Source organism: Fopius arisanus, unplaced genomic scaffold, assembly GCF_000806365.1.
Source record: "Fopius arisanus strain USDA-PBARC FA_bdor unplaced genomic scaffold, ASM80636v1 scaffold00049, whole genome shotgun sequence".
In the NCBI taxonomy this organism is placed as follows: Eukaryota; Metazoa; Arthropoda; class Insecta; order Hymenoptera; family Braconidae; genus Fopius; species Fopius arisanus.
This window is the reverse complement of record NW_011887788.1, coordinates 385,121-399,418: the sequence shown is the minus strand read 5'-3', so window position 1 is coordinate 399,418 and position 14,298 is coordinate 385,121. Positions and strand designations below refer to the sequence as shown.

Here is a 14,298-nt window from a genome sequence, read left to right as displayed (position 1 = left end):
AGCGCTGTCAGTGCGTGACTTCCACCACTTCCACCGACCCCCAAACACTGTTTGTTTATTGTACACCACCCAATGTAAACACAAATCACTAGAAATTATTGTACATAATGATGTTCTGCGAGCAAAGTGTTACCTCCGAATGGCGTGAATCATGATCTCAGTGCGCTTGAAACCGGTGAAAAAATGACTTCAAAAACAGTATTCATAACTCAAGAGAGTCCAGCGAATGCTCTAGCCCTGAACAAAGATAATTCTCAGGTTGTCATTGCCGGTAGAAATGTATTCAAAATATTCACACTACTAGACGACAAGTTCGAGGAGGCGTGCAATCTTCGAGTCGGTAAGAATCTCAACTTGAATTTTTCCTGCAACGATGTAGCCTGGAATTTGCTGGACGATCACGTCCTGGCGACAGCAGCAACCAATGGTGCAGTTGTCGTGTGGAACCTGAATAAAGCATCTCGCTCCAAGCAGGATCACGTCTTCGCAGATCACAAACGCACAGTGAACAAAGTGAGCTTCCACATGACCGAGCCCACTTGCCTGATCTCAGGCTCTCAGGACGGTACCATGAAATACTTTGACCTGCGCACAAAAGAGGCAACAAAGACCTTCTACAGCAACACGGAATCTGTCAGAGACGTACAGTTCTCTCCACATCAGCCCCAGACATTTGCTGCAGTCTCTGAGAACGGCCACGTGCAGCAGTGGGATCTGCGTCGATCTGATCGTTATTTTCAGCACTTTACAGCCCATAGTGGACCGATTTTTGCGTGTGACTGGCATCCAGAGTCCACATGGCTGGCAACCGCCTCTCGAGATAAAACGATCAAGGTGTGGGACCTCTCGGTGAAGCCCACCTGTGACTACACAATCCACACGATAGCCTCGGTGGGAAGAATTCGGTGGAGACCACAGAGAAAGTATCACATCGCAAGTTGCGCCCTCGTTGTAGACTGCAGCATCAATATTTGGGATGTCAGGAGACCCTACATCCCTTTTGCAAGCTTCAATGAGCACAAGGATGTACCCACTGGTGTTGCTTGGCGAGGCGATCCCCAGTCATTTCTGTCTACCAGTAGAGACTGCACTCTTTATCATCATGTATTCACGGACGCCACCAGGCCGGCTAGCAAGGCTAATCCCCAGGGGATTGCTCTCAATGTTCAGGGGGACGTTGCTTATGCCTGCAAGGTCAATCCAAATGTCACTGCTACAGTTAAACTCGCTGGGATGATGAGGAAAGTACCGGCCAGCAGTGACACCTTCTGCATGGCCTCTAGTGTTCTCCACAGGTTCACGAGACTGGTCTCCACGATCTCAGAGTCTCGGGAGCACGAGTCAAAGTGTTTTAAATTCTGCGCCCAAGGTTATATCCTCAACGGGAAATTGAACGACGTGTGTGATCATAATGCTTTAGTAGCAACAAAATGTGGTAGGAACGACGTCAGTACAGTCTGGAGAATCATAAAAACCCTCTACGCGAGCCCCAACGGTAGCATTCTGAAGACCCCAGCCACCAAGGACGACCCAGTGCTGACAAATCCCTTGAATTTGACGCAACTGACACTATCCTCTGGTCTAGATCACACATCGCAGACTCAGTCAGTTCACCTCCACGAGAACGACGTGAGATCTCTCCAGGGGGATCCCCGTGACTTCGGTGGAATCAGTGGAGGTGACGACGAGACCGAGACCGACGAGACACCCGAGAATCACAATTACCTGCACGTCGGTGCAATCGGCTCGATTCCAGATTACCGAAAGCTGTTGAATGGACACAAGAGGCCAAGAGGAGATTTCTTCTTCGGGGAAGGAGAACTCGAGACCGAGACAATATCCATGGATTACCCTGGGGATTATCTCGAGAATATGATGAACAACGAGAGTGATTGGACTCTCCCAAAGGAAGCATTTCCCCTGAGACACGAGATCCAGGACAGATCACCACCTCCAGAACAATTTCCAAATAATTCACCCGAGGTTAATGACGACGCTGGCTCGGTGACTGTTGAGGATCAGCCGTGTCAGCTGATTGTCACTGCTATCCCTAAACCGATGTTCTGGAATCCTGCACACCTCGTCGAGGAAGCCCTGAGGCATCATGCTGCTGTGAGAGATGTGCAGACAGCAGCTTCTGTTCTCATTGCTCTTGGGGATCGCAGGAGGGACTTGAATATTGAGAGTGCCCTCCAGGAGCACTGGCTCCTGGAGTATATTGACATGCTGGGGAGGTTTAAGCTGTATGATGTTATTACACAGATTATTCAGCTGGCGTGGATACCATCAGTGTCTCAGCTCAATCAGCAATCTACAACAGTTCATGCCTGCTGCACAGCCTGTGGTAAACCTCTGCAGAGGGCTGCCTGGCTCTGCGACAGGTGTCACACATCCAGGCACGCCCTGTGCTCCATTTGCCATCAGGTTGTCCGGGGGGTGTACGCCTGGTGTCAAGGCTGCACACATGGGGGACACGTTGTGCACATGAGGGAGTGGTTCAAGGGGAATAGACAATGTCCCACTGGCTGTGGACATTTGTGTGAATACACTTGAGAGGGACTTGCCATTATTTCGATAGAGATCTCATAGCTCTGGGATTATGTTGATGATGCTTCATGGGGAATGCAGCAATTAATATTTCACTTTCTACTTAGTTTTCTTTTTCATGTTGTTACGTTCAAATGGGCTTTAATAGAAAAATTTTGGTGAATTTGTAAATATCTGTACGTAAGGACAATGAAAACTTGTACAAAATCATTAGGTGGATTTTTACAGTAATAAATTGAATTTAATGTTTATGAAATTTAATAGTAGATTGAATAAATATTCTCCAGCTGCGACCATTAAATTTATTGTGTATTAAAGACATACAAAATATATACAAAAATGAGAAGTTAGCTAGGTTCACAAGCTTTACAACGAAAAGGTGAGTATTCGCGAAGTATTTTTTTGTTTTCTTCGATTGCACAAAAGGCAAAAAATTGAGAACGCTCGGTGACGATGGTTACATAAAGGTGAATTGCTTCGTGGCATTTAGTTTATTCTTTCGCTCTTCCATTGATTTAGTTCATCCACTACATGTCAAGTCGTCGTCGCATGTAGAATTTTTCATCGGAAATTTTACAAAAATTATGATGCACGTCGTGAAATTATTCGATTTAGAATATTGAATGTTGAATCGTTCGATAGGTCCCTCGCGTATGTTTGGAGGTAGGGATAATGCATCAATTCGCTGCAAAGTATTGCAAATACCTGTTTACAAGCGCATTCAAATGGACCCGTTCACTCGTTCACATTCACTCATGTCTTACATACGTAAGTGAATAAGATGAAAATGGTGTTTAGTCAATGTTTTTTTTCTTTAAATAATATGCAAAAAATATATATTTATGTATGTATATGTAACTATATTTAACGTACTTTGTCTGAAACGATAATAAAAGCTTATTCCGGGTGTTGTTAGAGGAGGATGCAACAACGTTTATTATTTTTACGTTCAGCTCCTTCAATTTGATTCTCACGCGCTTTGCGCGTTGCGATTGATTGCATTAAATCAAAGAATACCTGAAAAATAATTTGGGGTATACTATTAAATACGGGAATCTCAGTTTAAATGGATTGGGGTAATGACTTTCTATTCTAATCTATTTTTATTTGATGGGGAACATCAACATGCGGACAGTCGGTAGAAAAGTCTATCTAACAATTTTTTCATTACACCACATGTAAAATTATTATTTACACAGAAGCATGAGCAAGGCTCTGTTTTACACATGATGTGATGATGGATCAGAAGAAAATTGTGTAGTGAAGTGATAACACGTAACAGAGTGGAAACGAATGAGTCGATATTCTCACGTTGATAAACACACAGTAAACAGAAATGATCGAATCGAAAATAGAATTTAATTGCCTGATACTCCACATTTCGAAAAATTCTGATGTGGGACAAAAGTGGAAAAACTATTAGAGCTTCAAAATTACGTTTTAACACTTCGCCACTAATTAGCATAGGCTAAAGGAAAATAAATAGAATAAGCACGGGTAAAAAAAATAAAAGCGGCCAACCTATAGAACAATGCACTTCTTTTTCTTCCTTTTAGCGCGGTCTTTTCCACGACCGTTACTCGCGGATTTATCTTCAATCTTACGTGATCTTATTTCGCGCATCAAATCGAAAAATACCTGAAAAACAGTGCAAGGTGATGCAATCACATAGAAAAATAAAATAAAACTTTCAATGGCATGAACAGCGTTGACAGCCTTCTGATGCTGCAGTGAGTTAAGCAGAGTACGATAATGATTGAATCATTGATAATTGAGTGATTAAAATTTATCTGTACCTTGTCGACATTCTCTTTAGTCTTCGCGCTCGTTTCAACGTAGGGTACACCCCACTGTTGAGATCTAGCTTGAGCCTCTGCCAGACTCACTTTTCGCTTCTCCTGGAGATCACTCTTGTTACCGACTAGTAAAAAGGGAATGTTTTCGTCGTTTTTAACTCTTAGAATTTGTTCCCTGCAATCAATCATACATTATTCACAGACTTTTTAGCGACAAGTGAGTCTTTTTTTTATAAATAATTAATTGAAATTTAATGTTCACCTAAACTCTTGAGTGGCCTGAAAACTGTCGTCCTCAGTAATGGAGAAAACGCAGAGGAAACCCTCTCCACTGCGAAAGTAATTGTCCCTGATAGCAGCATAATCCTCTTGACCAGCAGTATCTAGTATATCAATTTGTACTTCCTCACCATCTAGGACAACTTTCTTCCTGTACGAATCAGCTTTCGTTGGCTCGTAGTCCTCCACAAACTTGTGAAAAAATTAATTATAATCATCAGGCATTCTACATTTATCTGAATGAATTGTTCTTCATTCCCATACCTCATCGTACATGAATTGAAGTGTTAAAGCTGACTTTCCCACACCTCCACTACCAACCATTATCACTTTATGAAGAGCCTGAGTAGTCCCCGGCTTCTTGGCCATGTTTTGTTTGAAAATCTGAACAAACAATTAAACCAACATAATAACTCATTCATTAAATGCATGAGAAAATCCACAACAGAAATGACTCGATTTTCTGGAATATCTCGATAACTATTAGAAACAGTAAAATTTTCATTTCAAACTTTTTCTACAGAATAATGAAAGCTAAAAAAAAGGTCCCACAAATATTTCATGATCTCCGGTAGATCCGAAGATATGCTGAAAAATGAACTTTCGATAAATAAAAATAGAATAAAACTGAGATCAGTACTTAAAATATATCTCGGAATCCAGAAAAGTTAGAAAATTTTTTATGGAGACTTTTTTGTAGCTCTTCATCTTTGCTATAAAAAAGTTTCTTTATCGCAATCGCTATCTCCCACGGATTCCAAGATATCCGTAAAAAAACTCATTATCCAATTAAAGTGACTCATTCCTTTCGACGACTTATCTCTCACATTCTTAAGAACAATTAACACAACCGATGGCTTTGTCCCCGAAGCCCTATTCGCGATCATCTAAATTTCCACAGTGAATCATTATTGACACAACACCTGTCAAAATAATTTTCACCTTTCCCCTCAACAGTCCGAATTCCCAATAATCATCAATTCTCTATTCTCTCTATTCCACAACCTAAATTTTTTATACAAACCCCTGATTAAACCGTACGTTCCCCACCGAAAAAAAAACTCCGACAAAGGCTGAATAACCCAATGAATATAATTACGATAAAGAAAATATCACCTATCAGGGCGTATACGGTCTATCTCTGCAGTATGAATAATGAAAAGGCGGTGTCGCGTGTAAAATTGTCGGTAAAATCCTGAAGTGAATCCACACTAACAATAACTCATAATGAACTTGTAATTATCTCTTACATGCCTCCAGTAAAAACAGAAAATCACCAATCACAGATGTAACCAATGCATGAATGAAAATAATGAGTAAATGCCTGAGTACCTTAAAAAAATATTGGAATATAACTGTAAAAACTATCGCGACCTCTAGGGTAGATAGTCAACGGGTTCTCTGGCGAAAGCGGTGGGTTCAAGACTTTGGAGACTTCGGTTAAATGTTGGAGACAATAAAAATGGGGAGGGGACCATTGCATATACACAATATACATTAAAAAAAATCCCTCGACATCATAAGCACGTAAATAGGTAATCATTTGATAAAAGAAATTAATTAAATGAGAATTTACCTGATTTTAGTCAGTGCCGACGGATTTTTGTTGAATAGAAGACAAAAGGAGGAAATAATCATTTGTTATCAGCCGAGCTATTCCTAGTTGAGAGTCGAACCACCAGGAGTCGAGGATTCGAGAATTCGATGATTCGAGAATTCGATGATTCGAGAATTCGACGATTCGAGGGATTCGATGTATCGATTGTCTGGCTGATACATGTGTTGAAAAATGGCTGTACCGTCATCATCCCTGTCAACAAGGAATAAAAAACATTTTCTGGGGGTTCCAGCACCACTTGGATATGTTGCTGGTGTTGGAAGAGGGTGAGTTATTATATTTTTGTTTTAATTGTTCAACAGAATTATCTCCATTTGGAATTCCATTGAGATATTGATGGTTAAGTAATGCTTGCCGTTCTCGATTTCAAAACGTTCTCATCACGTTGGGGACTCGATTTAACCTAACATTTACCATACATTCTCCACTGTGTTGTAATCTTAGATATCTTTATCCCCCAGAGCGACAGGATTTACAACTCGTTCGGATATCGGTCCAGCCCGAGATGCAAATGATGTCTCGGATGATCGTCACGCACCCCCGACAAAACGTACAAAGAAGAAAGACGAGGAGGAGGAGGAAGAGGAGGATCTGAATGACTCGAACTACGATGAGTTCTCCGGGTACGGAGGTTCCCTCTTCAGCAAGGATCCGTACGACAAGGATGACGAGGAGGCAGACGCAATTTACGAAGCCATTGACAAACGTATGGACGAGAAACGAAAGGAATACCGAGAGAAACGCCTCCGCGAGGAGCTGGAACGTTATCGTCAGGAACGCCCCAAGATCCAGCAGCAGTTTTCTGATTTGAAACGAGAGCTGGTGAATGTCAGTGAGGACGAGTGGAAAAATGTCCCAGAAGTGGGTGATGCTCGCAATCGAAAGCAGCGAAATCCTCGGGCTGAGAAATTCACGCCTCTTCCAGATTCAGTTTTAGCGCGAAATCTGGGAGGTGAATCGACAACGAGCATCGATCCCTCGAGTGGTTTGGCTTCGATGATGCCAGGGGTTGCGACTCCAGGGATGCTGACACCAACAGGAGATCTCGATCTCAGAAAAATTGGGCAAGCCAGGAATACCCTGATGAACGTCAAACTAAATCAAGTCTCGGATTCAGTGGAGGGCCAGACAGTTGTGGACCCCAAGGGCTACCTCACAGACCTCCAGAGCATGATCCCTACGTACGGTGGGGACATAAATGATATCAAGAAAGCCCGACTGCTTTTAAAATCCGTTCGAGAGACAAATCCCAATCATCCACCAGCGTGGATAGCCTCAGCTCGCCTGGAGGAGGTCACAGGGAAAGTCCAGGCAGCGAGAAACCTCATAATGAAGGGCTGCGAGGTGAATCCAACGTCTGAAGACCTCTGGCTGGAGGCAGCGAGACTCCAACCCCCTGACACAGCGAAGGCAGTGATCGCTCAGTCAGTCAGACACATACCGACGTCTGTCAGGATCTGGATAAAAGCTGCCGATCTGGAAGTCGAGACGAAAGCCAAGAGGAGAGTCTACAGAAAAGCGCTCGAGCACATCCCCAATTCGGTTCGCCTCTGGAAGGCAGCGGTGGAGCTCGAGGAGCCTGAAGACGCAAAAATTCTTCTGAGTCGAGCTGTTGAGTGTTGTCCGACCTCTGTTGATCTCTGGCTGGCACTTGCAAGGCTCGAGACCTATGACAATGCAAGAAAGGTATTGAATAAAGCCAGGGAGAACATTCCCACTGACAGGCAGATCTGGACAACAGCTGCAAAACTGGAAGAGGCTAATGGCAACAAGCACATGGTAGAGAAGATCATTGACAGGGCAATCTCATCATTGAGTGCCAATGGTGTCGAGATCAACAGGGAGCACTGGTTCAAAGATGCCATGGAGACTGAAAAGGCTGGGGCTATTCACACATGCCAGGTGATTGTCAAAGCAATTATCGGATTTGGTGTGGAGGAGGAGGATAGGAAGCACACATGGATGGAGGATGCTGAGACCTGTGCCCAGCAGGGGGCTTTGGAGTGCGCCAGGGCGGTCTACGGTTTTGCCCTGGCAACTTTCCCCAGTAAAAAATCCATCTGGTTGAGGGCAGCATACTTCGAGAAGACTTATGGCACGAGGGAGTCTTTGGAGAGTCTGTTGCAGAGAGCTGTTGCCCATTGCCCCAAGAGTGAAGTACTTTGGCTCATGGGGGCGAAATCCAAGTGGCTGGCTAATGACGTTCCAGCAGCTCGGGGTATATTGTCTCTGGCATTCCAGGCGAATCCTAATTCCGAGGAAATCTGGCTGGCTGCTGTCAAACTAGAGTCTGAGAACTCGGAGTACGAGAGGGCCAGGAGACTTCTGGCCAAGGCCAGGGCATCTGCACCAACCCCCAGGGTTCTCATGAAGAGTGCGAAACTCGAGTGGGCACTGGATAATCTCGATGGGGCTATTAGTTTACTCAAGGAAGCACTCAAGAGTTTTGAGGGATTTGAGAAGCTCTGGATGATGAAGGGACAGATTGAGGAGCAACAGGGACAACTCAGTCAGGCTCTTGACACTTATAATCAGGGGATCAAGAAGTGTCCCACTGCTATAGCACTGTGGAGACTTCTTGCTGATCTTGAGAGGCGCAATGGGCACATCACTAAGGCCAGGTCTGTCCTGGAGAAGGCTAGACTGAGAAATCCTAAGAATGCTGAGCTCTGGCTGGAGGCTGTGAGAAATGAAATGAAGCCTGGCGGTGTCAGGGATATGGCCCACACGCTTATGGCTAAGGGACTGCAGGAGTGCCCAAATTCTGGACTCCTTTGGGCTGAGGCACTCTTCATGGAGCCCAGGCCCCAGAGAAAGACGAAGAGTGTTGATGCTCTCAAGAAGTGCGAGCATGATCCTCATGTTCTATTGGCTGTTTCCAAGCTATTCTGGTGTGAGCACAAAATCAGCAAGTGCAGGGATTGGTTCAACAGGACTGTCAAGATCGATCCGGATTTAGGGGACTCTTGGGCGTATTTTTATAAGTTTGAATTACTCAATGGCACTGAAGAGCAGCAGGAGGACGTCAAGAAGAGGTGTATCGCAGCAGAGCCTCATCACGGTGAATACTGGTGTAAAACCTCCAAAAATATTCAGAACTGGTGTCTCGGGATCGATCAGATCCTCGTGATGGCCGCCAAAGAGCTTCCGATACCCATTTAATTTTTTCCCGTGGAATTATCAAGGAATCGGGGGCAGAGGAAATTGTAATATTGTTTTTTAATTCGTGGAGGAGTTTAATGAATAAATTTATGTAATAAAATATTGACAATTATAATTATACATAATCCCTAATTATTAAAAAAATTCCAATAATATTCGGCGGAACAATTAAATTAATTACGCAATAATTTTTAAATTAATTACACAATAATAAAATAATTTCATTTTTGAAATATTGGCACTTGAAAAACTTTTTGAAAAACTCACCAATCTCGCAATAATGGGAATTCCCTGGAGAAGCGAACAGTTCTGAGTTGCCGACGGACCGCAGATCCGGAATGAGGGCGAATTAGCCCTCTGCTCACCGCAGACACCCCGGGATTGCGTGTGGCACCCCCTCTCTCTTGAGGTGAAGTACTACGATGCCTTTGGAGTCACCTAAACCTCCAGAACTAAGCCTCTAGTTTAGTCAATGCTCTTTGACTGAGCCTCTACTTTAGTCAATCCTCTGCGCAAGGCTCTCGTTTGACTCCCGTAGCGCCATGACACGAGTTTTGCCTGAACGCCTTCTATATAGTCATATAAATCATATAGTCGAAGCCTAGATGATGGTGACTGATTGATGAAAAGCCCGAAGCGTTGATAAAAAACGGTAAGAGGTCACGAAATATTTTGTGAAAACTGTCGATCGCTCCAAAAAACTTGTCCCTCCACTCTAGAAATCCCAAGTCTCCAAAGTCTGAAAAAAAAATCCCCAGTGATACCCTGGAAGTAACCCCGAGTGCTTCATCAACGAAAGATCGTGTTCACCGGCAATCAGTGGTTATCAATATCTAAAAACCCCTTTAAAAAAATCCCTAATCCCCTCTAAACCAGAGAAACCCCTGGTTCTAGTGTTTGAAGAGCTCCGGTACCTCGAGGAACTCCGAAATAAGAGTGGTAAAATGGCTGGTGCGATGTTGTTCGAGAGAGCCCAGGCAGCCTGTGTAACAAATCGTAGTGAAGGAATAACACTTCTCAATGAAATAGTCTCAAATCCAAGTATTGGCCTTGACGAGGAAGATGAGGAGAGCATTCGCATCAAGGAGCAGGGCATCCTCCAGCTAGGGGAGCTCTACAAAAAAGAGGGCAAGGCCAAGGAACTCGCTGATCTTATTAAAGCAACTAGACCATTTTTGAGTCATATTAGCAAAGCTAAAGCTGCTAAGCTGGTGCGATCGTTAGTCGACTTCTTCCTGGATCTGGAGGCTGGCATCGGTATCGAGGTAATTTTCTAGTCATTTCACTTCATGACGCAGCACTCAGGGCACCATCGAACATAACCACAAATCAATTGTTCTAAGACATTATTCAAACAGAAATTGTATTTGATGCGTCAACTCGAGGCATTTTTATAATCGTAAAATATATCAAGTAAATTGTGTTACCATATTTTCCATTGAAGTTATAGAAATTAAGATTTTTCTATTCATGCATTTTGCAGGTGCAACTCTGCAAGGAGTGCATAGAATGGGCGAAAGAAGAGCGCAGGACTTTTTTACGACAGTCCCTGGAGACTAGATTGATAGCCCTTTATTTCGACACTGGAATGTTCAGTGAAGCCCTGCAGCTGGGCTCAGCCCTCCTCAAGGAGTTGAAAAAACTTGACGACAAACAGTTGCTCGTCGAAGTGCAGTTGCTCGAGTCGAAGACCTATCATGCATTGAGTAATCTAGCCAAGGCCAGGGCTGCATTGACCAGTGCCAGGACCACTGCCAATGCTATTTATTGCCCTCCCAAGATGCAAGCTGCACTTGATCTGCAGTCTGGGATTTTGCACGCTGCTGATGAACGAGATTTCAAGACTGCGTATTCATATTTTTATGAGGCATTCGAGGGATACGACAGTGTCGACAGTCCAAAAGCATTGACTGCTCTAAAATACATGTTACTATCGAAGATAATGCTCCGTACACCTGAAGATGTCCAGGCAATAATGTCCGGTAAACTAGCGGTTAAATATGCTGGTCGTGATTTGGATGCAATGCGATCTGTTGCTGAGGCCAGTCATAAGCGGTCACTTGCTGATTTTCAATCGGCTGTCAAGACATATCGGCAGGAGCTTGAAGAAGATGTTATTGTCAGAGCTCATCTGGGATCACTCTACGACACAATGCTCGAGCAAAATCTATGTCGACTCGTTGAGCCCTACTCACGTGTACAGGTTGCCCACATAGCCTCTTGCATAGCTTTGCCACTTGCTCAAGTTGAAAAGAAACTCTCCCAAATGATTCTCGATAAAAAACTTCTAGGAGTTCTCGATCAGGGCGAAGGTGTTCTCATCGTCTTCGAGGATACACCAAGGGACAAAACCTACGAAATTGCACTCGACACGATACACAGTATGGGAAAAGTCGTGGATACTCTCTACCAGAAAGCCAAGAAACTCACATAGCCCGTTTACTATGAAAAAAACTTTGTATTCAAAATCTATTATATTGCTACTTATTAATAATTATTATGAGCGTTTCACTCATTAAATAATGCCAATTGACATACCTTCTTTTCGATAATCTCACTAACTCATTCAAGAATTTGTTATTGGACTACAGGAGGTGGTGAAATTTAAAATTAATTAATTCTACCGATAGGTTTTAATTGATTTTCCAAATAAACATTGTCATGGGTCATAACATTTTATTTTTTTATACGCATTATTCTCTAGTTACGATAATTATCTTATCGTTTCATTTATGATACATTCGATTGCATTGATAAATATGCGGGGACGATTATGATACGTATAATCCACAATCGAGGATACTACAGCTGTTCTGAGCTCGAACTTTATCATTAGGAATATTTCGAAGCTGCTGGAGACTGTAATTGATGTCTTCTGCCTTGAAAATATCACGTTTGATGCTGAAACGAAGAAATAAGAATTATTTAGTAACTGAACATTTTTTTAAACCATCGATTTGTCTCTAGACCTATTGATAAAAAAATAACAAATTCTATCAGATACTCATTTCCACTGAAACCGAAGAAACTGAATAAAGAAGAATATTTACAGCTGTTGCATCTGCTTTTCTAATCGCTGCTTCAGAATCGGTGCCTTCTGCACTAAAGATTTGTCGTTCTTCATGGTCCTGAGGTAATGCTGTTGAAGTTCGCAAGTGAGTCGAGCAATGCACGTGGGTTTCTTCCAGAACTCTTCACTCGTCGTCTCTCGGTCGATCCCGGGAACGTGGGCTTTCAGGAATCCGTAGAGAAATTGGATATCGTCGGAGGGAAATGCATTTTCGATCGCTCGTTTTCTTCTGCCTGCCAAGATGCCAACTGGCAAGAGGACAGGATTCGTAGCCAATGCCGCTGCTGCACCGAGCAGAGCTACCCCAGCTAGAGCCTTCAGTGCAACTGCCTGATGGAATAATTACTGATTATTGAATTGAAAAAATAGACGATTTCTCATTTCTGCTGTCTTCTAAAAGTAATATTTCTTTTTAATTAATTGACAATTACTTTTTGCGTGTGAATATTGGGAGGCATTAGTGGCGGTGTATCCACGGGTCCGACATCACCGGGGAATTCGTCCTGTTCCCCGATGGTCCCATGAATTCCATAACCACTTCCAGGTCTCGGTCCTGCCGTGATATGAATTCCTGGACGAGACGTTTCAAATCCACTGCTACCGTAGGCCCCACTGTCCCCATAATTATATCCCGGTCGACTAAGCGATGGGCGAATACCTCCTGGAGGTCTCCCATAATCAGAATCTACACTGGAACCGTAGGGTGGGCGCCATCCATATCTTCAGATAAATATTTGCTCATCACTCATTGAAATTAAATTATTAGCAACTCAAAATTGCATTTCCCGAGATATCTCCGAAAATAATGGAGATAGCGAAATTTTTGTAATAATATTTTTTCAAGCTCTCAATTAAATCTATAAAAAACATTTCAATGAAAATTTTATTATCTCGCGTGGTTGCGGAGATATATTTTTTTTCTGTTCAGTGCGAGTGATTGTTCCGATCGAGACTAGTACAAAGCACGAAAAAATAAAAAAATCCATAGATTTGTTTATTTTCGATAATTTCGAGATTAAATTGATGAAAAATTATTGAATTAAAAAAATCGGAGTGTCCGGAGGGAAACGCACTTATCCTGTTTTGCCAGTGGATTAAGTATCGATGATAACCTGTTAGGTGGATTTCCTTGGCTCCCGTAGAGACTTCCGCTGGATAATGATGGCCCACCAGGTCGTCCGGGTGGATTCTGCCAACCGTACCTAAACCAGTCATTAATCCTCCGCATAATGAGATTAATTACAACAACTTACCGATCATCCGGTCGATTTCCGAAGCGATTGGGATACCGATCACTGTCCGATGGTCTAGTTGTGAATTGACCTGATTCTGATGGACGACCGGACACTTCGAATCTAGCTCCACAGCAATGGGAACTTAACAAAATAGATGATTTGTTCACGACATTAAAAAATCTATTCGTCTAAATATTTTTTTACACTAGAAATGAAAGTAATAAAATTGAACTTATCAATTACAATTTATCGGTATCACCATAAGCTCCCGAGTACTTTCGTATTTCCTTCTCCCTCTGATCGAGATTATTCCCGAATTTCACATCACTCTTATCATCTTCGTTATGCTCTCTTTTACTTTTGCTGGAATTTGAATTGTCGATTGTGGGGTCCAGCGATATGAGAGATTTTTCATGGATCTGTTGAGTCCGGTCTATGGGTGAGGGTTTGATCGGCTCATCTTGATTCCTGTCAGGACGCACTGAAACCGCCTGAGATCCGATCACAAGTGTTATCGCGATAAGGCACGAAAAATAGTATCGGGACATTTCGATTATGATTATCAAGTCATTTGTCGCACGATTTTTTATC

The 14,298-nt window shown here is 42.9% G+C and overlaps 5 protein-coding genes across 13 annotated transcripts; 3 read left to right on the top strand and 2 right to left on the bottom strand.

The window, feature by feature from the left end:
• Positions 1-3: 3 nt before the first annotated feature.
• Positions 4-2,803, top strand: Wdr24 (WD repeat domain 24). The gene has a single exon (XM_011306682.1). The coding sequence runs from the start codon at positions 184-186 to the stop codon at positions 2,551-2,553; it is 2,370 nt and encodes a 789-aa protein (XP_011304984.1). The 5' UTR covers positions 4-183; the 3' UTR covers positions 2,554-2,803.
• Positions 2,804-2,834: 31 nt separating this feature from the next.
• Positions 2,835-6,286, bottom strand: Rala (Ras-like protein A). Of its 8 annotated transcripts, none has more exons than XM_011306681.1 (6): positions 6,199-6,286; positions 4,887-5,006; positions 4,606-4,814; positions 4,344-4,518; positions 3,421-3,564; positions 2,835-3,232 (listed from the first exon to the last, which is right to left on the bottom strand). In XM_011306681.1, exons 2-5 carry the CDS (start codon positions 4,989-4,991, stop codon positions 3,460-3,462), a joined length of 594 nt encoding a protein of 197 aa, XP_011304983.1. In that variant the 5' UTR covers positions 4,992-5,006; positions 6,199-6,286; the 3' UTR covers positions 2,835-3,232; positions 3,421-3,459. The 8 variants fall into 8 exon arrangements, with proteins under 8 accessions (XP_011304983.1, XP_011304982.1, XP_011304976.1 ...); XM_011306674.1 differs by lacking the exon at positions 2,835-3,232 and adding an exon at positions 4,069-4,185 and having other exon boundaries at positions 3,478-3,564; positions 6,199-6,284; XM_011306675.1 differs by lacking the exons at positions 2,835-3,232; positions 6,199-6,286 and adding exons at positions 4,069-4,185; positions 5,955-6,042 and having other exon boundaries at positions 3,478-3,564.
• Positions 6,287-6,327: 41 nt separating this feature from the next.
• Positions 6,328-9,502, top strand: Prp6 (pre-mRNA processing factor 6). The gene is made up of 2 exons (XM_011306673.1): positions 6,328-6,506; positions 6,702-9,502. The coding sequence occupies exons 1-2, from the start codon at positions 6,412-6,414 to the stop codon at positions 9,400-9,402; spliced, it is 2,796 nt and encodes a 931-aa protein (XP_011304975.1). The 5' UTR covers positions 6,328-6,411; the 3' UTR covers positions 9,403-9,502.
• A 422-nt stretch (positions 9,503-9,924) lies between these two features.
• Positions 9,925-11,935, top strand: Rpn6 (regulatory particle non-ATPase 6). Its single transcript, XM_011306670.1, has 3 exons — positions 9,925-10,054; positions 10,297-10,667; positions 10,886-11,935. Exons 2-3 carry the CDS (start codon positions 10,347-10,349, stop codon positions 11,834-11,836), a joined length of 1,272 nt encoding a protein of 423 aa, XP_011304972.1. The 5' UTR covers positions 9,925-10,054; positions 10,297-10,346; the 3' UTR covers positions 11,837-11,935.
• LOC105267664 (uncharacterized) lies at positions 11,887-14,278 on the bottom strand. 2 transcript variants are annotated; one of them, XM_011306671.1, is made up of 6 exons: positions 13,951-14,278; positions 13,726-13,848; positions 13,546-13,674; positions 12,904-13,192; positions 12,453-12,802; positions 11,887-12,303 (listed from the first exon to the last, which is right to left on the bottom strand). In XM_011306671.1, exons 1-6 carry the CDS (start codon positions 14,253-14,255, stop codon positions 12,174-12,176), a joined length of 1,326 nt encoding a protein of 441 aa, XP_011304973.1. In that variant the 5' UTR covers positions 14,256-14,278; the 3' UTR covers positions 11,887-12,173. The 2 variants fall into 2 exon arrangements, with proteins under 2 accessions (XP_011304973.1, XP_011304974.1); XM_011306672.1 differs by having other exon boundaries at positions 13,585-13,674.
• Between the last annotated feature and the right edge of the window lie 20 nt (positions 14,279-14,298).